The following is a 26,709-nucleotide window of genomic DNA, read 5'->3' as shown; positions in this document are numbered from 1 at the left end:
ACAGAGCTAACAAGAAGTTAAATGTGGCTGGTTACCTTCCGAAGCAGCCATTACACTTTCCCTCTCTTTCGATGTAGTTCCACAGGCCAATGGATTTTCCATTCAAGAAGGCCTCGCCCATGCAGCCTTTAAAATGAGTAACCTTCACAGCTGGGGATTTCTGGTGCAAAGACAGAAGCAAACTCATAATGCACAGCCGCAGGCCTGGGACAAGCATTCTCTAACTGCCCTGGAAGCTCAGACCCAGGGCTTCAGATCACAAGAGAACATCCCGTGGAATGGACATTGTGCAACACTTGCTTCTAAGCGTGAACAGTTTACATTTTCTGGTCCTTGAGGGGATGGGAGGGCTGAGAAAGAGGCTTGTTTATATATGCAGCACAAGTTAGCCTCACTCTCTCAGTTTGCTTGCTTCAGCCTCCAGGATGCTGGGATTACAGGTGACCACACCCAGCTCTGGACAGTCTCCCAAGGATCCACTTGGTTTCAGGGGAAAGCCTGCTGTGAGTCACCAGACCACATAAAGGGTCAGTAGTCTAGAGGGACACAGGCTGTCCTTCCAACCCATCCCAACTAGCTGACATCATTAAAAAAAATACTATACATTCTTGATACACACTAATTAGCACAATTACCACTAGAATTGGAAGAGAGACAAAGGGACTCTACAGAAATGACTTTTTAATTCCCTACTCATCACAGGGAAAAGAATGTCTAAATGGCGAACAGCAGCACTGACTGCTCTCCACCTTCATGATTGAAAACGACCTTTTACCCTTGCGAAACCAGCCTAGCTCTGCAGATGCAGGGCTGAAGTGGACACTAATAAAAGCAGACATTTCTGGATTGTGGAGGGTATATTTCACACTGAGCACATCAGCCAGGGGTCCTGGTCAGATGCCCTTCAACAATTTTACCTTGATTTGACCTCCAAGCCCTCCAACAAACATCAGGGTCGAATTGTTTATATCCAGAACATTTGCCCGTCCTGGAGATTTACTTGTCCTGACTGGTGGGTTCTCAGCAGCGCTTGCTTCCTTTACGCTCAGGGACCCGACGTTTCCAAACCTTGCAACAGAAGGAGTTGCAGAAGGAATTTCACATACATCATGTCTTGTATAAGCAAGCACGCCTGTCATGCACACACCCCCTCCTGCCTCTCCAGGGTCACGCCTGCAACTTCCAAGTGGTGGCCTTGCCTCCACCCCTCTGCCATTCACCCTCTCCTTTACTCCCCCGAATCCTGATAAGCTTCTCTTGGGAAACAGACAGCTCATCACATCTTTCCCCTATATTAAAGTCATTACTGAGTCCAACTACATCTAAAGAAAAATTACTCCTTTCTTTATGACACTGTTTTTAATATAATACCAATATTTTCAATATCATCAACAAAACCCCACAATATTATGGAGAAGTAAAAGGGAAATTTCTGTCTTAAATAAAGTTACTTCTAGGAAGGGCCTTTAAAAGGAATAATTTGACTTAGTTTTTGAATTTTGAGGAAATACTGTTGGGGGATGGTTTTGCACACTGTGTACTGTGTAGAAGCATCATATGTCACTAAAACCCCTGTGGCCAATGAGCTGAGGTAGTACTAGGAGGCGGGACATCCAGCAGGGAGTGATGGGAACTCTGGGACATAGTCAGAGGGAAGATCTGCCCCTGTCTCTGAGGAAGTCGGACTCGTGAAATGGAGGTGAGGTAGTAACTGGTCTTGTGGAAAACACAGAATAGTTTAAATGGGTCATATAAATTACAAGCTAGTCAGAGAATAAGCTTATGGCCTTGGCATTTGTTCATAAATAAACATGCCTCCAAGCCTTTATTTGGGAATTGAGCCACGGGTGGAAAAGCCAACAATGCATTTTCTGTTTTCTTCTTTTCGCCCCTGCTCCTCTCTTCTGTGGAAGGAGCCATTTTACAAGGCTGGTCACTTGGACTTTCTAAAAGTATTTTTTAAATAATCTGGGGACTTGGAGACATGGCTCTGTGGTTAAGAGTATGATATATTCTTGCAGAGGACCTGAGTGTCATTCCTAGCACCAACATGGTGGCCCACAACCCTCTGTAAGTACAGTTCTTGGATGTGGCTGTTGAAGGCATTGCATACTCATGGTGCATATATACATATGCAGGAAAATATTAATACATATAAAATGAAAATAAATATTAAAATGATCTAATACATTTAGATAAATTATACCTTTCTTGATTCTGGCTTCTGGCAACAGAATATTTGTTCTATAATTCGAACAATTTATTACTGTAGTTAATATAAATCCAGTATTATTTGTTATAATCCATCTTTACTAATGACTCAACTCCTGTTTATTAAATATGTTACCCACATGTTCTAAGTTACACTGAAAGAAGAGATGCTAGAGGACACTTCTACCTGGTGATGTGGATGCTGTACCATCTGTTGTTATCGATGGAGACATCTGGGAATTCCAACCTTGTGGACCCGGAGCCCAGGTCCCAGAGAAAAGCTGCTTTCCCCCGCCGCATCTCCACTGCGAGAAAGTCAGACTTGGGGAAGGAGATGAGAAAAGTCAGTGAGTTACATGTTGCTCTTCACACAGCCGGCGCAGTGAGTTCGTGTGAGTAGCCACACCCCTGCGGCTGGCAGAGGGCAGACCTGACATGAGTGCTTTGCAGATGGATTGCCCACTGTTATGAACTTCCCAGGGATGCTCAGGGGGTGTCAGCAAGCCACAGGAAGGTTAAGGTACTGGCTTATTTCTGCTCCAGACAGCACCAACGAGTGAAGAAGGCACACTAAGGGCTACAAAGTGAGCTTTGCTCCTTGTCTCCTCAGAAAATATCTGTGGTAATAAAATCTCCTCCACTGGGTAATAAAATTCCCAGGGCTGGCATCCCTTCTGATACAGCTGAAGGAGCCAGTGGTCTTGTCTAGGAAGCCTGCTGTCTGGGGACCATAGGCAGTGCATTGGCAGAAAGAACCTGGGCAATGCCTGGCTATCTGAAAATCGCCGAGTCCACCAAGGAATGATGCACCCATGGTATACCACCAAGATGGCAGATGAGGACATTGATCAGAAATGTCACTCTCCTTCTTGTGCCGTTCACTGTGTGTATGCTCCTGTGTGTGTGTGTGTGTGTGTGTGTGTGTGTGTTCACATGTGTGCATATCACAGCATCGCATGTTCATGAGGAGGCTAGAAGACACCTATCCTAGGTGCTATTTACCTTTTAACACAGGGACTTTGACTGATCTGGAGCTCACCTAATTAGGCTAGGCTGGCCCACAAGACCCAGAGATCTGTCTCCATCTACCTCTCCAGCTCTAGATACGGAAATGCCGGCAGTGGTGCCCAGGTTTTGTCTAAGTGGTTCCTGTGATGAGTTCAGATTCTCAGGCTTGCAGGCAAACAGTTACCCTCCGACCTGTCTGCCACCCCCCCCCCCCCGCAGTCACTTTTATGTTTATTTGACAGTCAACTGTTTGGTTTGGTCTCTTGCCATCTGTTGAAATGCTAAATGTGAGCCACCAAGACCTGGTTGTTCCAGAGAGGAGTTTGCACGTGCACAATGGCCCCAACTTATTTCTGATTGGTAAATAAAAAGATGTCACCAGCCCATAGCTGGGCAAAAGAGACATACGTGGGGTTTAGGTTTTGTGGGCTTGGGGGTCAGAGGGGACAACAAAGAAGGAAGAGGCACAGGAGAGGAGGAAAAAGAAGCTGCCATGGGTTGGGAGTCAAGAGAAAGTGCCCAGTTGGAGTTAAAAGCAGCCCAGATCAAACATATTGAGTATAACTCTGGGTTATCGATTGGAAACAGTCTAATGACATAGACAATAGTATATACCCATCTCTTGTGTTGCTTAAGGCTTATTGTAAATATAGAGGTTATGTGTGGCTTTCACCCAGGAACTTAAATATTAAATAGCTAAGGCAGGGTAGAAATCTTCGGCTGAGATTGAAATATTACTTCAACACTGGACATTACAATTGTAGCAAAGGTTTCCCCTGGTAGGGGATTTAGTGATTCCAGGATGGTCCTGTTCATGATTTCATCAGTGGAGTGTCTACAAAGGAAACTCCTGACTTCCCAAACACCCAGGGTTGTCCACTTACGCTGCTGCTGCTGCCGAGGTAGAAGAGAAGGTTGTCAGGCTCCTGCGTCTTAACGTTCAGTATCAAGGTGTTATAATTGGTTGAGGAAATCCGAGGCTGGTAGGCGCGGATGCAGTCTCTGTCTGCAGACACGGCGACTTTGATCTGACAGGTAGAAAACAGCAACCCTGGGACTTAGTGCACATGCTTGAAGCTTCCCAGGACATGGGAGATGCGATTCCACCCGTTCCGCAAAGAGTTTCCTCTGTGCAGAACTTGCCTTGGGTTTCACAGACTGAGGCAGCTGACCACGATGGAAATTCTTATTTAGATACTGGACAGTCGTTTTGACTAGGCCATGTTCTATCTGCCTATTTAGTGACAGTGTATGACTGTGTAGGCCAGGCTGACCTTGAACTGAAAGCCCCAGCCCATCTCACCGAAGCCGCTTGCTTCCGGGCTCGGCTGATGAGGAGCTTGATCTCTGATAGGTTTCTCCTCAGGTTTTCTTCCAGTGTTTTCAAAGGCTTCAACCGATCCAATAAAAGGTTGGCCTGCATTTCCATGTCTTTCATTTTTTTTCCAGCCAACAGAGCTGATGAAGACAACAAGGGGGAAGGGTTGGCAAGAGTTAGGCAGGGGAAAGAGTGAAAAAAGTCTTATGTAGATGGAAGATAAGACAGAACAGAGTGAGCAAACCCTGAAGCACATGAAGACTGCGCAGACAGCTTGCACTCCCTGAAGCCCCTTTACTTCTCAAAGTTGAATCTATAGGCTAGAACATTGTGCCTCCTGTGGACCCAGCTCTCCCAATCAGTAAGCAGCCGGGGATAAGGCGGGGAGGAGAAGCACGGACATACTGGTCATTGTGGAGGTGTGCAGAAGATTGTGTGTCTCCTGGACCGTGGAGTTCATTCTGGACAGGTCCTCTGATGTGTTGAAGACCCTTCGGCTCAAACCCAGCATGTCCTCCAGTGTCCTCACCGCAGTCTCGTTGGCTGCCCCCGCCAGCTCCTTGGCTTTCCTGCCCTTCTCTCTCATTCCTAAAATAAAGGAATGGGCAAGCATGTGCCTGGTGAAGACACTGAGAAAGTCTGAACTACATGTGTCACTTTACACAGAAACATGTATGTTGAATACAAAACAAGGCTTCTTGCCTTTTCATGTCAAAGTTTTCATATCACAGGTTCTACCAGCCCTTTAAGGAACCAATAAATAATCTGAATATTTAAGTCTCTGGAACATGATTTTAGTGACATAGTGTGACTACAAAAGCCACGGTTCGTGGTTACGCCCTTAATGTGTTCTGGGGATAGTAAGCTGGAAGTACTTTAAAATTTTTATTTATTGTGTGCGTACATATGCATGTGTGTTCATGTACTGTGGAACAGGTAAGGTCAGAGGACAACTGTGGGAGGAGGTAGAGGACAACTGTGGGAGGAGGTAGAGGACAACTGTGGGAGGAGGTTTCCCCCTTCCACTCTGTGGGTTCCAAGATGGAAGTCACATCTCTAGCCTTAGCAACGGTACCCACAGAACCATCTATCCAGCTCCAGACTTCTCTATTTAGCCCCTTTCTGTGGGCACCTCTCAACTGTCTTCACATCACTTAATGTCCGAATAAGAAGATTCTGGAACTTAAGCTTGCAATCAAGGGGAAAGTGGCCACACATGGACAAAGTGGTATTTAGTCACAACGTGGACTGGCTGCTACAGAGGACAAAAGCTCAGAGAGGACAGGGCCACAAGGGGAAAAAGAATTCTGCTATTCGAGAACACCTGGTTGAGGATGTCTACATGCTTCTGTTGAGACTTGAGAATGTTTCAACACACACAGCAAAATATTCATTCTTGGGAACAGCCATATCAAGTGTAAGGCTATCAAGCCAGACACGGAGGCAATGCCTGCAATTCCAGGACTGGGAAGCAGACACGACACCATCATGAGGTTGAGGCTAGCCTGGGCTGCATAGTAAGACCCCAGGCAATGAGGAGAGAATCCCCATGCTGTCTCTCACTCCTCTCCTACTTTTTATGTACTTCTGAATAAAGAATGAGTTATATTGAAATAGACAAAGGGCCATTTTTCCTGTGAAAAACTTTCCAGATAGAGGAGCAGCAGGTGAGTCTTAGAAATGCACCACAGGATGTCTGGAGTCAGGCGCAGTGTTCAACAGCACCATTCATTTGGGTTGTGACCCAAGACTCATTTAAAGTCTTGGAGAAATGGTGTTTCCAAATCATCAATATTAGTGATCAACAGGCTGGTTCTTACAGTGTTCTCTCATCTGAGGGAGGGGGATTGTGCGATAGGAATTCCCTAATTCACCGTGTTCACAGTGAGCCTGCTGCTGCCATGTTTACAGTGAGTGGGTCCTACATTCCCTCCATGGCAGGGCAAGCATGTTCTCTTATCTCTACACTTGGCCTCTTTGGAAAGCTCCTGTCTCCTCTGTGACTTGTCAAAGCCATTTTGAAAGTCAGCAATTAAAAGTGGTGGCTGAAAGTTGCTAGTCTTTTAAGAGCACAATCAGCACATTTCAGAGTGTGGTTTGGCATATTCACTGGTTTTAAAAAGCTCCACGATCCTCATTTCCAGACCACATCTCTCCCCAAGCTGAGGCTTAATCCATGTGGCTCTAGTTCTGGAGCCATAGTTCCCAGGAGGCACGACGCAGGACTTCCACCAGAAACCTCCTCTCTGCTTACCTTCGGGCCTTTCTCTAAGTACCACCAGGAAGTCGTTGGCCTGTCTTGTGATGTTATCCACATGCTCCTGAAATTGACTCGTCAAATTTCTCAACTCATCCAGCTTCAGCTTAATGCCTGTGTGAGGGTTCATGTCAGATTAGTCTGCTAGGACACAGTCTAGGCACATTCATCAGCCATCCATAGAACATAAAGCTTCCTGAAGACACCTCAACATCGAGAGTTTTCCTAGTGATTCTTAGACATGGAGGTGGAGAATGGGCTGCACTTTGTTTGGTTTTTTGATCATTTTGTCTATTTTGCTAGTGTTGTTATCACTATTAATTGTTCTTGAATTTCATCCCCAAGTTTATAAAAGCACAAGTATGACAAAATGTTTAAACTGTCTTCTGTCATGGAAATTTTCTACCCATGCTGGAACTTTCCACCTCAAGGCTCTCAAATCCTGATGATGGTCTGACTCTTCCTGATTCCTAAGCTGTCATTCTGGCCAATCAGCTCTTCTCTATTCCCTCCACTGAATCTGGAATCATTCTGACTTCCTTTGATTGACATGGTTGGATCAACACTTTTATAGTCTTTGTTCACAGTATGAAACCACGTTTAGCATTCTGAGCGCGAGTTTGAAACATAGAACTTTAACTGACAAGAAGTCCACAGTGTAATGACCTAGAAGGACATTTACCTGTGCAAACTCAAGTGCCCCTCAGCGCCTGTGAATTAGTGAGCAAGAATTGTGAAGACCTAACATTTAGAGGACAGGGGAGGTTCTAAAGTATCTCACTCCCATTCAGAGTTTTCCTAGCGATAGCACAATTCATCACAGACATGGAGGTGGGGGAGGGGTGGATTTTGTTGATCATTTTGTCTATTTTGTGAGAGAAAAACAAATGAAACAACATTCTGGCCTAACCCTTGGCTCGGACGGCTTAGCTGTAGTCCAGCCCTTGGTCCATGGACTGTCGGCATCAGTGTGAGAAGCACATTGTACATTAAGAACATTTTCTCTTACAGAGCAGATTCTCGCCATTTTACACTGTGGTTATTGAACAGTTCTCACAGTCCCGGACCAGAGTTTGCTGAAACTCTTTAACTGCGTGGTGGTTATGGAAAAAGACTTATCATTTATGATTCAGTCCAGGGACAATTCATGGAGAGCCTATCAGAGTTCTAGCCAGATGAAAAATGCAAAGACAGCACCAGATATAACTTATTTCACCAAGGAATTGGGAAGATTGAGAGAAAAAAACAAGAGGAGCCCGTGCCATGAGAGGTGACCCCACACACACCAGAAGGAATGGCGGTAAGGTCAATTCAAATAATCCCCAGAGGTCGGTCATAAGAAAGGCTTCGCTACAGAGCAGCGTGCACATTTGAGGAAGTGGTACCAGCACAGCCTTCGGAATCACACGACACTCACTTGAGAGACACAGGAAGCTTTAACTTTCTCTGGAGAGTGTTGTGCCAGAGCACCGTCACTCTGGGACTCACCCCTCACAAACTGACCTTGCCGCTTCCTTCCGGCACTGCCGCTTTCTTTTAGAAATCTGGAGGAGCGCTGAAGGACTGCTTTCCCCCGAGAAGCCAGGGATTCGGAGGTCTGAAAAAGAGAACAGTTCATGCACAGGAACCTCCCAGAGAGAGCAGAAGAGCATCAACTGAGCTCCAAGGGGGAAAGCCAACCTCAGAGCTGGAGGTCACTAGAGGGAGAACACTGAGACATTTCTAAGGATATAAGGAGAGGAATCGGCCACAACACAGCTGTGAGTAAAAAGAGGTGGCAAGTACTTATGAGGAAAGATCAACATCTGTTTCACAAGACACTGCCATTTCCCCTTGTTTTTAATAGTACTCGTTAGTCTTCACGAAGACGCAAAAACATGACCAAAACCATGGAATGGGATGGTGCAGTCATTTCTAACTACCCACAAGTTTGGGTCAGGGCTCACTTGGATCCAAGTGAATAATTCAAGGCTACACTGTATAGCACAGTGAGACCTGTACTCTGAAAATTATTTAAGAACTAGAGGGCATATGATACGTAAAAACAAATGAACGAACAAAAAAACTAAGAAACACAGACACAAACAACCAAGCAACTAAACAAATCACAAATGAATTTCACCAGAAAAGAACGTGGAAATAAATATATTTGAGCCACTGAGTGTATGCTCAAAAACCTGCTAGAGCAGTGGCTCTTAACCTTCCTAATGCTGTGACCCTTTATTACAGGTCATTACACGTGGTAATGACCCCAACCATAACATTATTTACACTGCTACTTCATAATTGTAACCTTGCTACTGTTAATGAATGATAATGTATGTAAATATCTATGTTTTCCTATGGTCTTGGGTGACCCTTGTGAAAGAGTCATTTAAACCTTGAGGCTTGTCCAAACAGGTTAAAAATTGTATTCCAGAAGAATCTTCCATGACGTGCAGAAAGGGAAGAAACACTATGTAGGCCAGATATTTCTCACCAAACTTGTCTTATTTGCCGTTGTGTGAGCATCTGCAGCCAGCTTCTCGGCTTCCTCCGCCAGTGTTTGGATGTTGGTGTGGACGTGGGCTGCGCTGGTGGCGTTCAAAGACACGTTTCTAGCACTTTCAAGGTCTCTGTGGAATCAACATTATTTCAAGCTGTTATTTTAAAAAATTAGTAGACATGCCCATGGGTGGAGTAGATGCCTACTAACTCTGAAAGCTTTTTGCTTCTTTCTTCTTAGGAAAGAAGCCAGGACTAGCAAGCTGTGGTGTCCCCGCTACACACAGTTGTGTCTGGAAAGCTGTCTGTCAGGACAATGCTCAGAACTTCCAGTTATCACCGAGACCCATGGTGGCCATTTCCTATAGAGCCATGCCTCCAGTCCCTCTATGTGTCCTCCACTCTCCCCAATCCATCTTTAAGTTCCCAGCTGATATTGGGGTACTGGGGTACCCCTGCATGTGTATTAGTTATAGACTCTCTGGGACCTGCTTGTTTATCTCTAAAAGGTCTTCTGCCCACATGCAGGCATGCTGGGGTGGTCCCTAAAGGCCACACCCCAACTTGGAGAATCAGAAAATATTTCAGTTGAGCTTCATTCTAACTAGCAGGCACCCGGTTTCCGTCCAGCAAGGCTGCAAGTTCACTAGAAGGATGATGAATTGTGGCCGTCCTCACAGCTCTGCCTGCTGAGGGAATCACTTTCCTCCGACTTTATTGAAATGGTCAGTTCCCACACTAGACCCCAGCAGTCATTGTGTGTCAACATCTGACTGGGAAACCCAATGATTTATCAATTACAAATTATAACAGTATTTAATGTTGACTATCCACACTCAGAGTGTGCATGCATGTGTGTGCACGCAAACCCAGCATAGAAGTGATTCAACACTAACGAAAATGGCCATCCTCACCCTTAGGAAGGGTCGGCAAGCCCTTCCCGGAGCAGGAAGACTGTGCAGCCTTACCTGTCCAAAGTTCCCGCCACACTCTGCAGCTCAGAAGCGTGCTGCTCAGCTCTGTGGACCAGGTCACGGGCTCGTCGTTTGGACATCTGCATGACAAGGTCATCTACATGCCTCCTGACTTTACTGGCCCACAAAAGGAGTTCATCTCTGCGGTGCTCCAGCTGCTGCATAGAGAAATTAGAATGGACGTGTGTGCACACTGAGCGGCTGGTATGCGTGTCCTCGTAGCTGAGGTGTGCGGCTGCTCTGGAACTGCAGCGCCTGTCCAATCTGTAACTTACTGTGAGGGTGTCTTGTGCAGCAGCTGCATGAGTCCTGGCGGCATCTACCCATTCTCTCCCTTTGCCAATGAGCGTTGAGGTCAGGTTTTGATCTTCTTGAACACGCAGCTTTTTCTCCTGCATCAAGAATCCCCGTTTGAGGACATATCATTAAAGCCAGCATCCGATTTAGCGCTAAGCCACCTTCTGAAGCCAGTATCCAAGGCTCACTCATCAGAAACTAAAGTTGGTGCTACCTACACACAGGCCTGTGCAGTCGTGCTCCTAACTGAAAAGACACCCAGACTCACCCTGAGTTCCTTCAGGTTGGCCTTGACCAGGAGCAGCAGGAGGTTGCTTTCCTGGGTCTTGCTCCCAGCCTCCCTCACGAGCTCCTCTGCAGCCTGCAGCTCATCACTGAAGTTTGAAAGGAGGCTGCTGGCCTCCTTCAATGCCTTCAACTTTTCCTGGGGCTTCTGAAACTTTTTCTGAATTCGTGACAATAAATCTTTAGCAGCCCTGGCAAATAGAAAAGGTTTGCTTAGAATGTCAATAAAAACAAAACTTGAGGCTTGAAATGTTACTGAGGGGTTTTTTTTTTTTTAACACATTCATAGCTTCTTCTTGAAACATAAATGATGCATGGTGACTTTTTCTTTATTTTTGAGACAGGTCTAGGCTACGGTGCTGAAGCTGATACTGAAACTCACAAAAACATCTCCTGCCTCGATGTCCTTTGTTGTTAGGATTATGAATGGGAATCACAAGGTTTAGCATACATCCTGACTACTTAAGACCCAAGGCAATTCCTTCTGGTGGTGGTGGTGGTGGTGGTGGTGGTGGTGGTGGTGTGTGTGTGTGTGTGTGTGTAATGGGGGAAGGAATGCATGGACGCCATACCAAACATATGGACCCGAGGACAGCCTGGGGTACTGATCCTTAGAAAACTGGTTCTTTTTATTGTTCATAAACCAGGCAAGCTGGCCTGCAAGCTTCCAGGAATTCCCATCTCTCTTCCCATCTCATTCTAACAGCACTGAGACCACAGACCCAAGCTACCATGACTGGCTCTGTGTGGGTTCTTGGGAATTCAAACATAGGTCTTCAAACTTGCACTTGTGCTGGATAATTTTATGTCTCCATGACATAGGCTAAAGTCATCTGGGAGGATGGAGTCTCAACTGAGAAAATGCTTCCATAAGATCTTGCTGTATGGGTTGGAGAGATGGCTCAGTGGTTAAGAGCACCGACTGTTCTTCCAGAGGTCCTGAGTTCAATTCCCAGCAACCACATGGTGACTCACAACCATCTATAATAAGATCTGATGCCCTCTTCTGGTGCGTCTGAAGACAGCTATATATAATACATAAATACATCTTTAAATAAATAAATTGTAAGATCTTCCTGTATGTAAGCTTGTAGGGCATTTTCTTAATTAGTGATGGATTAGGTAGGGCCCAGCTCATTGTGGGTGGTACCATCCTTGGTGGTCTTGGGCTCTATAAGAAAGCAGGCTGAGCAAGCCAGTAAGCAGCACCCCTCCATGGCCTCTGCATTAGCTTCTGCCTTCAGGTTTCTGCCCTGTTGGAGTTCCCGACCTGATTTCTCCAATGATGGTCTGTGATGTGGAAGCTGAGTGAAATGAACCCTTTTCTTCCAGGTTGCTTTTAGTCATGGTATTTCATCACCGCAATGGTAATCCTGGCTAGAACCCACAGCACACATTTTTACACAGCAGACCATCACCCCAGCCCTTGCCTGGGACAAAATTAATTGTTTCCTAGGTGAACAAACTGTATTCACAAACTTTCCCTCACATTTTAGTCATGAAACTGAAATAAGCCACCTGTCCTATGTGTGGAAGCAGCAGCAGTAAAGTCAACATTCTCGCTGCATAGACCAGCATTCTGGGCCCTTGTTCCCAACTTTAGTTCAGTTTTCTCAAGCCTCCCCAGGTTCACTGAACCAAGTAACTAGACCATGAGACCTCGTTCCAAGCCCCATCTAACCACAAGCCTTTCCTTTTCCATTCCAGGTTCTCAAAGTGTGTTACAGGAAAAGGACAGAGGACACATGACTGTGTGTGTGTTACAGGGAAAGTACAGGACACATGACTGTGCTTGTTACAGGGAAAGGACAGGACACATGACTGTGCTTGTTACAGGGAAAGGACAGGACACATGACTGTGCATGTTACAGGGAAAGGACAGGACATATGACTGTGCTTGTTACAGGGAAAGGACAGGACACATGACTGTGCTTGTTACAGGGAAAGGACAGGACACATGACTGTGCATGTTACAGGGAAACGACAGAACACATGACTGTGCATGTTATAGGAAAGGACAGGACACATGACTGTGTGTGTTACAGGAAAGGACAGGACACATGACTGTGCGTGTTACAGGAAAGCATGTAGCACTTTACATTAGCATGCTGGTGGAGCTAATCTGAAGGTGAGCATTAGGTACCCCAAATTTCAGATGATCTAGTGCCTCTGTCTACTCAGGGAACATAATACCATGAGACACAGGAAAGAGGGACATAGTCTGTTTATAGGATCACAGACTGTAGTCCCAGCCCTTAGGAGGATGAGGCAGGAAAACTCTAAGTCTTGGCCAGCAGTGATATAGTGAGACCCTGTCTCAAAAGAGGAGAAAGGAAAAAGAAAGATACAAAGAAGAAGGAGAAGAAGAAAAGGAGGAGAGGAGGTTGAGGAAGGAAGGAGCAATAGGAAGGGGAGAAGGAACAGGAGGAAGAGAACCTGCACTATAAATATTTAATATTAAAACACATGGCAATGTGGAAAAATGAGAAAAACAGCTTGTCTGAGGCACTGACTACATGCTAGTTTACAGTAATAAAATTTACAAACACTTCAAATGTTACCAGGAGGAGCGGAGCTTTAGTGAGTCTTGGGTAAGTGGATAAAACAACCCCAAAGTTTCTGTCTGCCTGACAGAAAGACACTGTCAGCTAATAACCATGTGAGCAAAAACAAGGAAGAGTCCAGGAAGGAGGCCACAAACTCCCCAGTCTGCCTACGGTCATTCTCTGGGGTCTCACATGACGTTTCATGAGGGCTTGTTTGACCAAGTTCAGTGGCTGTGACAGTGTCCGTCTGTCCTGGAGCTTATGGTCTGGCATCCTACTCTATTCCCTTCTTGACATTCCCTCTTTATTACCTTGTCCCTGATCTACAGTAGCAGTTCCCCGGGCTCTTTAGTTTGTAGTAGGAAAAATTAATCTTGAGCCACAGAAAGCAAGGGGCCCACTGCATAGGACCAGAGACGGATTGCAGTCTTTTCACTTGCTCATTTTCTACATTTGGGGGGAGGTACCCCTCCCCCTTCCTGGGATGCCGGCCTCTCTCTAGCAATTTTCTTTCACAGACATCACTTTTCACACCATTTCCCTCTAGCATCCAGACACCTGGTTCTCACTGACGGCGTCTGGACACTGCTCAGGACTTACTTGAGTTCAAGGGTGGCATTCTGCTGCGTCTCGGTGAAATTCCTTTCCTTCATAAGTGCCAGCAAAGACGAAATGTTCTGGTGCATGCTCTGAAGAGCAGAAACTGGTGGCTGGAAATCTTCAGGCGTGGTCTGATTCAACGTTGCCATCTTTTCCATGATTTCTACAGAGAAGATTCATCACTGAGTAGACGGTAGTGAGTGGACGCGTATGGAATGTTCTTTGGTGAGTGCAGCTCTGAACATCTAGGCTGGGTTAGATGTCCAAGCACCCTGTGCACCCAAGTTATCCCTGATATCACCTCACACCCACAAATTCATGAGGGCTGCCTCTTTGTTCACCACCAAGTTGCCCTGTGCCCGGGCAGACACCAACTTTGCAGCAATATCTCCTATACAAAGCAGTATTTACCTGACAGCACTCTTTCACTGAGAAGTTCTTGCTCTGATCCTTCTCTTATTAATCTCCCATAAATCTCACTGGCACTGCATTCTGTGCCTTGTAAGCCTCCCGTCATGGTTCTGAATGAATAGTACAGACAGTTTCTAATACTGAAGAATCTGACAAGAGTGCGCTAAACGGCTAAGAGAACTAACTACGGAGTGGCAGAAGGACTCTGGAAGGATGGGTGGTTCCAAACAGGAGCCTCCGTCCTGTCAGCTTTCTTGTGGGTAAGTTGCATGGGTTTCAACTTTGGTGTAGAGACGCGGAGATGTGGATCCAAGAGTCAGGCGTATTACAGAATATACGACGGGAAGCACTCTGAAAGCCTGTGACCTGGACACTTCCAGATGCCTGTGCTACGGGATGTTCCAGTCCCTCAGCCCTAGGAAGCCCTGTCCCACCTTGACCCTTGCTATCTATCAGCACAAGTTCCCAATGGAGGGTCTGCCCACCCTACCTTTGATGTTTGTGTGAAGCTGCTCAATGAATGTAGCCAGGGCTTGACTCCGATTGGAGGTTCTGTCCATTGCTGCATCCATCTGCTGATGGCTTGTGAACACTCTAGTGAGCTGAGCAGACAGCAAGACTCAGGTTAGCTAGCTGAGTATCACTCAGTTTCCAAACTCCAGCTATTATTCTTCTAAGCAACAAAGTATACCCAGAACTAAAAATATATGCTATCACAAACCAAGGCTAGTCTTCCTGGGCTTAAATGTGACTACTGGGAGTTAGACACACCCACCATGACAAAAGATGTGCCCTGTGTTCACACTGCAGGGCTTCCCATTGCCACCCCCCATGCTGCAACCCTTTAAAACATATTTCCTCATGTTGGGGTGACCCCCCACCATAACGTTACTCTTATTGCTACTTTTAACTGTAATCTCACTACTGTTATAAACCACAATGGAAATATCTGTGTTTTCTGGTAGTCAGGCAACCCTGTGAAAGGATCGTTTGACCCCCTAACAGGGGTCACGATCTACAGGTTGTGAGCCACTGCCATATTGTGAAAGCCTTTTATTCACACTAGCACCCAACTGTAGACAGTCACATGTCACTGAATGACAAAACAAATGACTCCTTAGAAGACACACTGACTGCTTTGCCTGGAAAGTTGAATGAAGCAGGCTGGTGTTCAGTCAAGGGCCCGGGCTTCTCTCAGACTCCATGACAAACTCCCTGACAGACTTAGGAGCAGGAGGTTAGCTCAGCTTTCTTACAGAACTACTCAGGTTAAGAAAAGGCAAGCAGCTAAGCAGACCACCCTGTTCTTCCTCAGCACACAGGCAGCAATGTCCAATCAGGAGCCTTTTCCTCAGCACGCAGGCAGCAGTGCCCAATCAGGAGCCTTTTCCCACCACCACACTGGAGCTCATGGTTAGTGAACTCTCTGATGCTAAGTATCCAGTGCACAACTAATCAGAACCTCTAGAGCCTGCTGGGTGAGACCCACGGGCTGGCAGGCTGGCAGGCTGGCAGGAGCTGGATCTTTTCCTAGAGAACATACCTCCTTTTGCAGATTTTCCGTCTGCTCTGAGATACCTCCAAGCTGGATTTCTGCTCGAATCTTCTTGGCATTTTCTTTTAACAAATACCTCTAGGAAAAACAGAAGGCAGACATTACACTGTTAAAAGCAACTCTTCTGCTTTCTGATCACATCCAAGTGTTGCATTCTTCAGAGTCGTGGGCTAATTGATTTTTTGGTACACAGAAAGTCATCCTAATTGCTCTTAATAGATACTTAAAAGAAAAGAGCTCATGTTCAGGTACTATCAACCTTCAATTACAGCAATGTCCCTCTAGGCTGCCACCTTCCACGTGGCTCCCACACAGACATAATCGCAAGCTCAGGTCTCTTCAGCAGAATCTGAGACAGGTGGCATTTTGTAAACCAAATGCTGCTTTGACTATCAAAGTTATAAAATATTAATGATAATTGTCAAAATGTAAAAGTGCTTACTGGACTAAAAGTACATTGAATAAGGAGAAGTCTTTTCAGTGGTTTATAATTAAGTGCTTAATCCATTTCAACATCCTAATGTCCTTGCCCAATTAGGAAGGGCGTGGGTACACTGCCCAATTTCAGTCTGTTCGTAAAAAATAGAAAAAAATCTGTTCACATTCCTACCCTCCAGAGAGTGTTGGATATGAACACTAAGTGGGAATGAATGGGTAGACGACACTAGAGCAAAACTGTCAGGCTTAGTTAACATCTGAATTTTAGTCACTGGACAAATTCAAAACAGTCATATCCTTGTGACCTAACTGGCAGTGCACATCACTTACTGACTGGATGTTAATTAGGAATTGAAATCTCTCTTCCTTCTTGCCTTTTGTAGAATTTTCCGAATAAATGCAGAATCCTCATCTTTCAAAAGCACATTTTGCTTCAAAATAAAAAGTAGAATAACAATATTTCCTAGAGCTTATCAGCTCCTTCCCAGAACCAGGGTGTGAGTGTGACTTTGTGAGTGTGAGCAGAAGTGTTGTGTGTGATTGTATGTGAGTCTGTGTGAGTATGTGTGTTTGTGTGAGTGTATGAGTATGTGTGTATGTGTGCATATGTGAGATGTGAGTACATATGAGAGTGAGTGTGCTTGTGTGTGTGAGAGTGTGTGCATGTGTCAGTGGAGGTGAGAGTGAGTGTGCATATGTGTGAGTGTATGCATGTGTTAGTGTTTGTTTATATGCATATGTGAGTGTGTGAGTACATGTGAGACTGAGTGTACATGTGTATGTGTGTACATGGTGAGTGTGTGAGTGCATTTTGAGTGAGTGTGAATATGTGCATGTGTGAGTGCATGTTTGAGTGAGTGAATATGTGCATGTGTGTTTGCTTATGTGAGTCTGTTAGTTCATGTGAGAGTGAGTGTGCCTGTGTGTGTGAGAAAGTGCATGTGAGTGAGTGTGAGTGCATGCATGTGTAAGTGTGTGTTCATGTGTGAGTGTATGAGTGTTGCATGTGAGAGTGAATGTGCGTGGGTATATGTGTGAGTGTGTTTGAGTACATGTGTTCATGAGAGTGTTTGAGTGCATGTGTAAGTTGTGTGTGTGAGTAAGTGAATACACACTAAAGAGAAAGCTTCTGTCTATAAACTAGCACTCAGTAATGACCATTCCTCTTTCTGCATGACACAGTACATAGATTATTTTCAATTACAGTGTGGAGGTAAAAAGTATAACTTAGCAATATGTTTTCAGTTAGAATTAGCATTCCAGAGGAGGGTGCTATCTCTGAGCCAATTTCTTAACTTTCCTTGCCTTTTTTGACCTGATCTCTTGAAGAAACATAAACCAAGGATTGACCCTCAGAGACTTTAGTAGTCGGCCGAGGAGAAAGACTATTTTCTGTGTCCCGGAACTCCAATTAAAAAATAACATCATGTAACATGAAATGGCTCATTTTTGACATAAACCAATGCTAAGGAAAAATATGGTCCAGGTTTACTTCTAGTATTTGTACTTGAGACAGCTTTTTCAAATCTCCAGAGGTCTGTCAAGGGAGGTAGGAGGGCACTGCCTAATTCCAGAAGGTGGAACAAATTCCGTTGGTAGAATGCCCAAGGCGGTTTCTAGGAAGCAACTCCACCAGAGCTCCCAGAGACCCCAGTGAGGGACAGGAGGAGGTCACTGTCACTGGCTATATCGGGGACTGAAAGGTTGGGGAGACAAGAAATCCCTCCCCACTCCTTCCTCTCCACCATCTCTATATCCCTAGCACCGACCTGGAAATATTTAGTTGTATTTTTCAGATTCTCCAGAATTCCGTATGGAGCAGGGGAAATACCCGTGAGGTTCAGAGACACAATGGCGTCGCCAACAGAATCCAGGTCATTCAGCAAAGCGCCCACACATTCGTCATCACAAGCTTGAAGAGAACACAAAACTAACGCTATAGGCCTTGATCCCTGCGCTTCACAAGCCATGGTATTTAAGGAGAACACACACTCGGGCCCGTGGACCACACAATTCTCAATCTCATTCCCGCCACGGGGGAGCTGCAATTCTCAACCAGGCGACTGCGTCTTGATAAGTCGGGGTCACAAAGAAAGGACAGCTGAGCCTGAAGTGGCCCAGGAGCAGCGTTTCTTCCGTCCACTTGCACCTTCATTCCTCTTAATAGGGACTGGTTACAGGAGTTCCCAGTCCCCTCCAAAGCCTTGTCCCCACACCCTTCTCTGGGGCTCATTCTTGAGTGTTTTCTGTGTCTGTACCCCAGTTCCCCTACAGCCCAGAGAGCAAGCTATCAGCAGCCACATGTTCCTGCTTACAGCTTCTCTCTGGAGCCTGGGGCACTTCCCCCTACCCATGTGGTGGGTGTTCCAGGACTTCTTCCATGAGCACAGTAGAGAACAGAATGGGGTCATTCACTTATCACAAACACAAACAAAAGTGAAGACCTTTCCCAGTGAGTATCACGGGACAGCATCCTGATGGCCTTGTCTTGCACTTGATAGAGACATCTATCAGAACTGGTAAAAACTAAAGACAACACAAAGAAACTTGGACAACACAAGCAACCCCACGGTGATGGCCCCTCTTCCAGGCTGATCCTTGATTTCAGAAGAACTATTAACACTGCTAAATGATGCAGTCAAGATTATTAGTTGGAAGCAATACACACACCTGTAATCGTGGTTGGCACATGGGAAACTGAGGCTGTTCGCAAAGCCAGTCTGAGGTATATTGTAAGGAGCCTGCCACAATCAAAGCTGTGTTTATTCATGCACAGCTAAAGGCTCAGTTCAGTAGGTTTAATGGCAATGTGCATTCAGGAAATGCAATAAAATGTTAAGTATAGTGATATCTGTGGTATCCCACTGACCCTGTGGGTGCTGTAGGCAGGTCCCTCGTTACCAAGGAAAACCCAGCTTTAGGCAGGCACACAGGAGAATCACCTACAAACACAGTTGCTCTCCATTAGGACGTGTCTCGGCAGGCACTCCTCACAGCGGAGTCCCGTAGCTCCTGGCTTGCAGACACACTGCCCAGATGCGCGGTCACAGCCACTGTGGACAGAGCCTTGGGGATTGCAATCACACTTCTGACAGCTGCCACCTGCTGCTCGAGGGTTGCCATGGTAGCCAGCAGAGCACCTACAGGACAGGACGGTAGGCACAGGTCAGAGAAGTCTGTACCAAGCAGGCACACACGCCAGCTCTGCCCAGGGGCAATCGCCCTTTTCTGTAGAAATGTAGAGCGCACGCTCACTTTAGGAAACCTTGCTATGGGATAGCAATGTGGTCCCCCCATATTTGCAAACACACAAATTTGTAGTGTCTCACAGATTGCTACATGCTATTGAAAGACCAGGCGTCCCTATCTGCCCCCTGTGGCATACCTTTCACAGTATTGTCCCTCATAGCCGGGGAAGCAGGCATTGCACCGGAAACCACTGTCACCTTCCAAGACACAAGTGGGGCTGAAACTGAAAGAATTTTTTTTCAGAAAGTTTCAGATATTGGCTCCAAATCTTTCTTAAATATTTATCCATCCTCATTGTTTGAAACGCCGAGCGATTATACTGCGTGACTGGATGAGCAAGGGCTTTATATCTATCGAACAAAAGGAACCTGCAGGCAATGTTATGGACACAAACCTCCTGTCTCCAGTGTTTGAAGAGGTGCCCGTGGCAAGTGCTACCTAGATCAGTCTGGTGGACTAGAGCTAGTTACCCAGGAAAGCTTTCCTAACCAAGGGGGGTCTTATTCTGAGAGGAGGAGTAGATAAAGCATGGGAAACAGGAGGACCGAATGTTCCGGTCATTATAGTTCACAGGCTATGCAGATGCGGAAAGAACACCAGACACAGAGAAGCTGAGCTCTGGTGGAACATGGAAATGAATGGCGGCCATCCATAGACCAGCAGAACTAACCTGATATGGCTACTGGCTAGTTCGTTTTGAACCACACTCTCTGCCTTCACAGGATAAACTGCTCTGTGCCACCTGGAGGCGGGAGTGGGTAACTGCAAACCACCGAAGCCTCACCCAGACCTAGCAGGAAATCAGGTCTGTGTCTAGCCTGCACTACCTCTAACATCTCTCTCCCTAAGTAATGTGGCTTTAAGGAAACACAAATACATAAGAAATAAACCAAGCGATTTGGATCCTCTCAAAGTTGTTCATTTTCGTGCCTCAGAGATCATCACCAAGGGTTTGGGGGATGATTAGCCTTTCTTGATGGAAGAAACAAAGTCATCCACGTTATGTGGAAATATGTGAAGCAGATGGGGAAACAGGTATGTGTGCACATCTCTAAGTGCACATAGCCACTGTCCAGGGATACAGAACACACGTACAGGACTTTGTTTTCAGAATGGTGTCCCATTGCCCAGCTAATAGCAATGGTAGTGGCATGGCCCCCAACACATATTGATTGACAGGTAAACATCATGTATCTTTTCTCAGGGCTTGTGTGTTTTATCCCAGGCATGTGTATACACAACTCAGTTTCCTTACATCGAAAAGGAACTGGATCACACAGTGGACCACATAGCTGAGAGCTAAAATTTGCTTTGAAAAATCCCAAGGCCTATTTTTAAAACTTGATTCCATTCTAATACTGAAGACCAACGGAATACATGTCTCCCCAGGGACAACATTCACAGAGCACTCAGAGCTTCTGGGAAGTGGGGCCAGGAATAGAGCTGCCGGGTCCTGATGCTTATGCACAGGCTTACCTGAAAGGGGGGAGGTAAGGACAGGTGCACGGGGTACAGTCTCCAGCCAGCCCAGTCACCTTCCCATAGTAGCCAGGAGCACACAGCTCACAGTGGTCCCCAGCTGTGTGGTCCCTGCAGTCCTGAAGTTCCACATTGCAAAGGAGAAATAATGGAGACAGTTAGACAGGAATTGGGTGACGGCTCTGTAACCAGCTGCGCTTCCTATCAGAGAGATACTCGTGAATTCTTAGGGAAGACGGGGAACTTTTCTTCATATGTCCTAGGACTCTGGAAGCTTCTCCACATCTGTGACCTTTACCTACCATAAGACTATATCAAATCACACAGCCTAGAAATTGCTAATACATTCTACAGAAGAACAGACCCAGCACCCAGAAGCAGTCAGAACTCAGATCCTCAGAATACGAATCTAAAGTAGATGGAGCCCCAACCGTGTGTCCACTTGCCAGTTGGGGACCAATGTGGTTTAAGAAATGCCTTGTGCATTTGGGTGCCTGGTCTCCAGCTGGCATTGCTGTCTGAGAACCGAGGGACATGAAACCTTGCAGGAGGAAGCAAGTCACTGGGGCTGGCTTTTTAGAGTTTATGGCCTTGCCCCATGTCTAGTTCACTCTCTGCTTCCTGTGTATAGTGACATGTGATCTCTGAGTTTGGGTGCCTGCTGCCTGACTCCTCTGCCATAAGGACACCCCTCTGGAACCCAAACTCAGAATAAACTCTCCCTCTTATTACCTCACAGAAACAGGATTCGGCAGCACACATAGGCAGCCGTGGTGGCTGAAGAGAATGAGCCGATGACATCAACCACTGATGTGAGATCCCCATGCTTTGTAGGAAGAGAGGGCAGCAAGGACCTGCTGGAGGTCCCTGGGGGACCCGCTTGGTCCCCAGCCTTCTCCTTTAAAGTCACACTGATAACATGTAAACGGAGGTCAGTTCCCACCCTAGCAAACATACCAGACACTTCCCAGTTTCGGGGTCACAGACATCACTGTGGTTGTTGCAATTGCAGGGCACACAAGGAGCCAGCAGAGGGTGGGGTCCCCTACCACCACTTTCTGGGAGCTTCCCTCTGTGGTACCCAGGAGCACAGTCCTAAAGGGATGAAAACGAGCAAGAAAGTGGGCCCTGGTTAAAACCTTGGAACGATGGAAATTCTTCTCCAGGAAGACGGAAGGCTAGTAGCACGTGACGAGTGCCACACCGAGGTTGGGAACAAATGCAAATCACATCCACGCTGAGCAAGCGGGCTCATACCCACACCTGTGGGGAAACTGAGGCAGACGGGCTCCTCTGAGCTTCAGTCCAGCTTAGGCTACAGAATGAGTTTCAAGCTAGCCAAGGGTGTGGAGTGAAAACAAAAGGTGTCTCAAAACACAACCACCAACAAAAGCAAAAGTCCCATCTCTCACAGAAGCCAGAGAAACAAAGCAGAACACGGCCGGGCCTGTAGAGGAAGTGGAGTGCTGTGTGCGGCTGGTACAGAGGAGAGAGTGTGCGAGTTCTCCACAACTAAAAGTGAGATCAGCCAAGACCACTAATCTGCTTCTGCTGGGCTAGGAAGAACATTCCCATGCTCCTCCTCATAGCAGCATCCACAGAAGCAACCCGAGGACCGTGTCCAAATGGTGTGGTATCATTCAGCCTCAAAAACAAAAAGTCTAGCATGTGTTAAGCAAGGAAGCCCGAAGGCATTGTGCTAAGTAGAGAGGGCAGACTCAAAAGCAGAAATACTGCAGGATTCCACTCGTACAGGGAACCAGGAGCACTCGGAGTTCCAAGGAACAGAAATCGGGCGGAGGGCAGGACTGAGGGGTTGATGGTCCAGTTTGGTAAAAGAAAAAATATTCTAAAGAACAAGTGTATCCCCTGAACTGTAGGTACATTTGACCCTGCAGACTCCTACACTCAAAAGTTGGAGGAGTCAAAAATAAAATCGGAATTTAAACAAAATAGCATTTTAAATTCAAAAGCTGCACTGTAGATACTCTTGCATTCTGTTCCCTCATGCAGGAGTGCTGTAAATGACACATTCCAGTCAGGACACAGACATGGACTGAAGGTGACAGCTCCCTACCTGACAGGAGTGTCCGGTGGTGCCAGGAGGGCAGACACAGAGCTCCAACAGCCGCGCCGCCTCGCCCTCAGCCGGCAGCTGCACAGCCTTCTTGCCAACCTCCATGGAGATGTTGGCAATTCTGAGGCAACATTGTGAAGAGAGGCGGGAGAAGCATTAACAATGTGACAAACTTCTGGAAACATTGTGCTAGGTTTAGTTAGCATTTAGTCTGCTTTGAGCCCCAGACCTATCCCTGTGGAGTAGTTCTGCTTACAATTGCAAAGCATGTCAGCCTGCAGAAGAATGGGTTACAGAAAATAGGTGCAAGTCTGAACATCTTCAAGACCCTGCCAGGATTGCTCTTCCCAGCACTGAATATATTTCCTAATGGGATACCAGATGATAGCCCATAGGTATCATGGGAAGTAGCACTGTCCTTAGAATATGGTTCCAATAGTCTCCATATGAGGACATGCTTTTGAGGGGACATCTCCCCATCCCCCATCCAGGCTCCCTTGCTTCTACTTGCTGGCTGCTATGAGGTAAGCAGCTTGCATGTAATGCAGCCAGCTGAGCAAACCTCCTCAACTATGACGCTCTCGAAGTTTGGATGAGAAATATCCCCACTCAGGCTTGTGTGTTGCCTGAGGGTGGTGCTGTTGGGGACAGTACAGAGCCTTAAGAAGTATGAGTATGACTTTGCCAGTCATATCGCTGGGAGTGCACTTTGCAGGGTGATAGCTTCACCCCACTTCTAGTGTATTTAGCATGCGGTTAAGCTTTCTGCCCTAACTGCCTACTGTCACGCCTTCCTGCCGCTACCTAGTCCTATGGACCCGCAAAGCACAATAAACCTTTTCTTCTATAATGTACTTTGCGTCAGAGTGTTTATCACACCAACGGAAGAGCATCTACTACAGAACCAAAGTGAGCCTTTTCTCCTTTTAATATGTTTCCTCTCGGGTGTTTTATTATAGCAACAAAACACTGACTATCAAGCCACCAATATTGAACAAGGCTTAAATAAGAGCCAGAGATATATCTATTAATAAAGATGAGGGTCATGGGGGTGAGGGGACAAGTCTCCCACCTCTGCATCAAATAACAACGCTCCCAAGTACCTGCTTTGCTGTAGTCCTTGGCCGTATGACGCTTTGATAAGGATGTACTCAATATTGCTAAGGACAGACATAAAATCGGAGTGTGTGACATGTTTCTCAGACACAGAGTTAAAATATTTCCAAAACTCCTGTGGATGAGAAATGTGACCAATTAAATACAGACGTCACACCTTCACAGACATATCCTTAAAGGGAGAACACAGATATTTCATAGACAGCTTCAAACATCAGTCCTGCTCTGGGTAGGTTGACGAACTGACAAAGATAGACTGTAACCTAACAGGCAGGAAGCACACACAGGGGAAGACACATTCGGAGCAGGGCAGGGCAGAGAGATGCATCAAGAGACAAGAAACAGTAGACAGTGTTAAAGCCTAAGAATTGTTTCTGGAATTTTCCATTTAATATGTCTGGACTTCAGTTGACTTGAACAGCCAACACTGTAGAGAGCAAAGCTGTAGATAAGCAACAACTACTGTAGTTTGACTTCCATAAAGCCACAAAATATAAATTGCTCTTAGAACTCTTGGTAAGTCACTGGAGATTGTCTCCCGGGGCCTGGCTCTGGGCTTTTGTTACCCTGATAGCAATGTCTGCATCCTTAAGGAACGTACACGGGACAACCATACATCACCTCTTTCATCTCCACTTCATAATCCTGTCTCACTCCGTTCTCTGGTGCTGGGGCATCCATATAAATGACATGTTTCCTGGCCCGACCTCCTCTGATAAGGACTTGAGGCTCATAATTGGATGTGCCGGTGCCAAGGGTAGAGTAGAAAGCCACGCTGTACTGCAGTTTCCCACCATAGGCCAAGAGCTAACAAACAACAAACTCATGTTATTCCTCTGCTGCAGCCTTAGTTTCAGGACTTTTTTATGGAAAGCTTCTCATTACAAAAAAGGCCTTGCATGTTACAATGTATCCAATTGCGAGTATTACAATGTATCCAATTGCGAGTATTACAATGTATCCAATTGCGAGACTGTCCTCTGGAATCTACCTCCACATAATTCTGCTTATTAATGGTCTGTGAGATAGACTGAAGCTGGTCTAGTGATTCCACCAAATGCAGTCTGAGAAGAAACCAGCCGAGGCAAGGATTCTAATTTCAGCCTCTTGAAATTAAAATCATCTGTATCTATAGGACTCGTGGGGTAGGTTTTTAAAATTTAAAGATGAAAGTGAGCCCACATGGTGGTGTAAATCCTAGCACCTAGGAGAATGAAGCATGAGGGTTGGAAATTTGCAGTTAGCCTGGGCTAACACTGAACCTTATCTCAGAAAAAGGGAATGAGGTAAAGATCAGAGTGAATTCATGTTCTCTTGAGCTTGCCTGGCACTGAAAGCTGCGATCACCTTCAGGGGAGAAAGTTTGCCAACTGACTGTCACTTTCTATATAAGGGCTCTCAGGGCAAACCTCACACTGCCACATACAGCCTTGTTGGACTGTTGCCTTAGAAAAGAGAAAAAGTAATACAAATCAATGAAAACGTAAGAGCTTTAAAAATGAAAACATTTGAAAACCAAGCCTTTGTAGGGATTTTATATGGACAGAATGTTTCCGCCTTCACTCAGAAGAGTGACTGGACACCCAAGTCCTTTAGTGACAGGCAGAAGAAAGACTCTGATTTTCTCTGTGGGAATGGGAGGAAAGAGGCTGGGGTGAGCTCACCTGATCTCCCTGGAACTGCTTTGGTAGCCGCCAGTAAAATGGCTCTGCATAGATGTGCTGGCGGACAGCCTCTGCGTCCAGCAAGGTGTCAGGAGCCTGGAAATGCACACCTTCAATTGTGCCCTTGAGGTTGCTCTGTGAAACCACATGCAGGAGGGGCTGATCGGAGGCTAGAGTTATCTAGGGATGATAAGGAGAAAGACGTGCTTCCCATTAGGAGTTAAGTACCCATAACTCAGTGGGTAACAGCACTTGCTGTGTAAGCATGAATACCCATGATGCCAACACTCTTATATAACAGCACAGGTGGCTGCATGCTGATCTATAACCCCCAGGGATAGCTGTGGCTTAAGGGCTTCTAACCAACCTTAAGTTTAGGGAAAGACTTAGGCTCTAGGGGATATAGTAGAGAGTAACAAAGTAGAAATGCTCAACATCTTTCTCTGGCTTCTGCTCATGTGCACACCACACCCACACACACACACACACACACACACACACACACACACACACAAAGAGAGAGAGAAATACCACAAACACACTGACACACACATACACAAACACCACAGATACATAGACACACATAAACACACATACACAGGCACACACAGACACACACAGAGACATACATAAAGACAACAGACACAAAGACACACATACAGACACACAGAGACACCACAGACACACACAAACACCCCCCACACCACAGACACATACACACACAAACACCACAGACACAT

The 26,709-nt window shown here is 46.1% G+C and overlaps 1 protein-coding gene across 1 annotated transcript in view; it reads right to left on the bottom strand.

Annotated features, from left to right (window-relative positions):
• The window catches only part of LAMA1 (laminin subunit alpha 1), a gene marked incomplete at both ends in the record, with an annotated part of 114,882 nt that overhangs the window by 15,695 nt on the left and 72,478 nt on the right, over positions 1 to 26,709 (bottom strand). The window contains 24 exons of the mRNA XM_080936531.1: positions 36 to 160; positions 918 to 1,068; positions 2,399 to 2,532; positions 4,104 to 4,247; positions 4,523 to 4,677; positions 4,943 to 5,125; positions 6,792 to 6,908; positions 8,298 to 8,391; positions 9,274 to 9,409; positions 10,247 to 10,410; positions 10,528 to 10,644; positions 10,818 to 11,025; positions 13,981 to 14,143; positions 14,882 to 14,993; positions 15,935 to 16,024; positions 18,154 to 18,296; positions 19,331 to 19,524; positions 19,770 to 19,856; positions 21,110 to 21,231; positions 22,070 to 22,207; positions 23,190 to 23,310; positions 24,293 to 24,420; positions 24,927 to 25,112; positions 25,970 to 26,149. Of these exons, the coding sequence (XP_080792657.1) occupies positions 36 to 160; positions 918 to 1,068; positions 2,399 to 2,532; positions 4,104 to 4,247; positions 4,523 to 4,677; positions 4,943 to 5,125; positions 6,792 to 6,908; positions 8,298 to 8,391; positions 9,274 to 9,409; positions 10,247 to 10,410; positions 10,528 to 10,644; positions 10,818 to 11,025; positions 13,981 to 14,143; positions 14,882 to 14,993; positions 15,935 to 16,024; positions 18,154 to 18,296; positions 19,331 to 19,524; positions 19,770 to 19,856; positions 21,110 to 21,231; positions 22,070 to 22,207; positions 23,190 to 23,310; positions 24,293 to 24,420; positions 24,927 to 25,112; positions 25,970 to 26,149 (3,392 nt within the window). The remainder of the gene's footprint in view (positions 1 to 35; positions 161 to 917; positions 1,069 to 2,398; positions 2,533 to 4,103; positions 4,248 to 4,522; positions 4,678 to 4,942; positions 5,126 to 6,791; positions 6,909 to 8,297; positions 8,392 to 9,273; positions 9,410 to 10,246; positions 10,411 to 10,527; positions 10,645 to 10,817; positions 11,026 to 13,980; positions 14,144 to 14,881; positions 14,994 to 15,934; positions 16,025 to 18,153; positions 18,297 to 19,330; positions 19,525 to 19,769; positions 19,857 to 21,109; positions 21,232 to 22,069; positions 22,208 to 23,189; positions 23,311 to 24,292; positions 24,421 to 24,926; positions 25,113 to 25,969; positions 26,150 to 26,709) is intronic.

Source organism: Micromys minutus (genome assembly GCF_963924665.1).
Source record: "Micromys minutus genome assembly, chromosome: 23".
Taxonomy (NCBI): domain Eukaryota; kingdom Metazoa; phylum Chordata; class Mammalia; order Rodentia; family Muridae; genus Micromys; species Micromys minutus.
The sequence above is the reverse complement of the archived record's forward strand: the minus strand, read 5'-3'. Positions and strand labels throughout refer to the sequence as shown.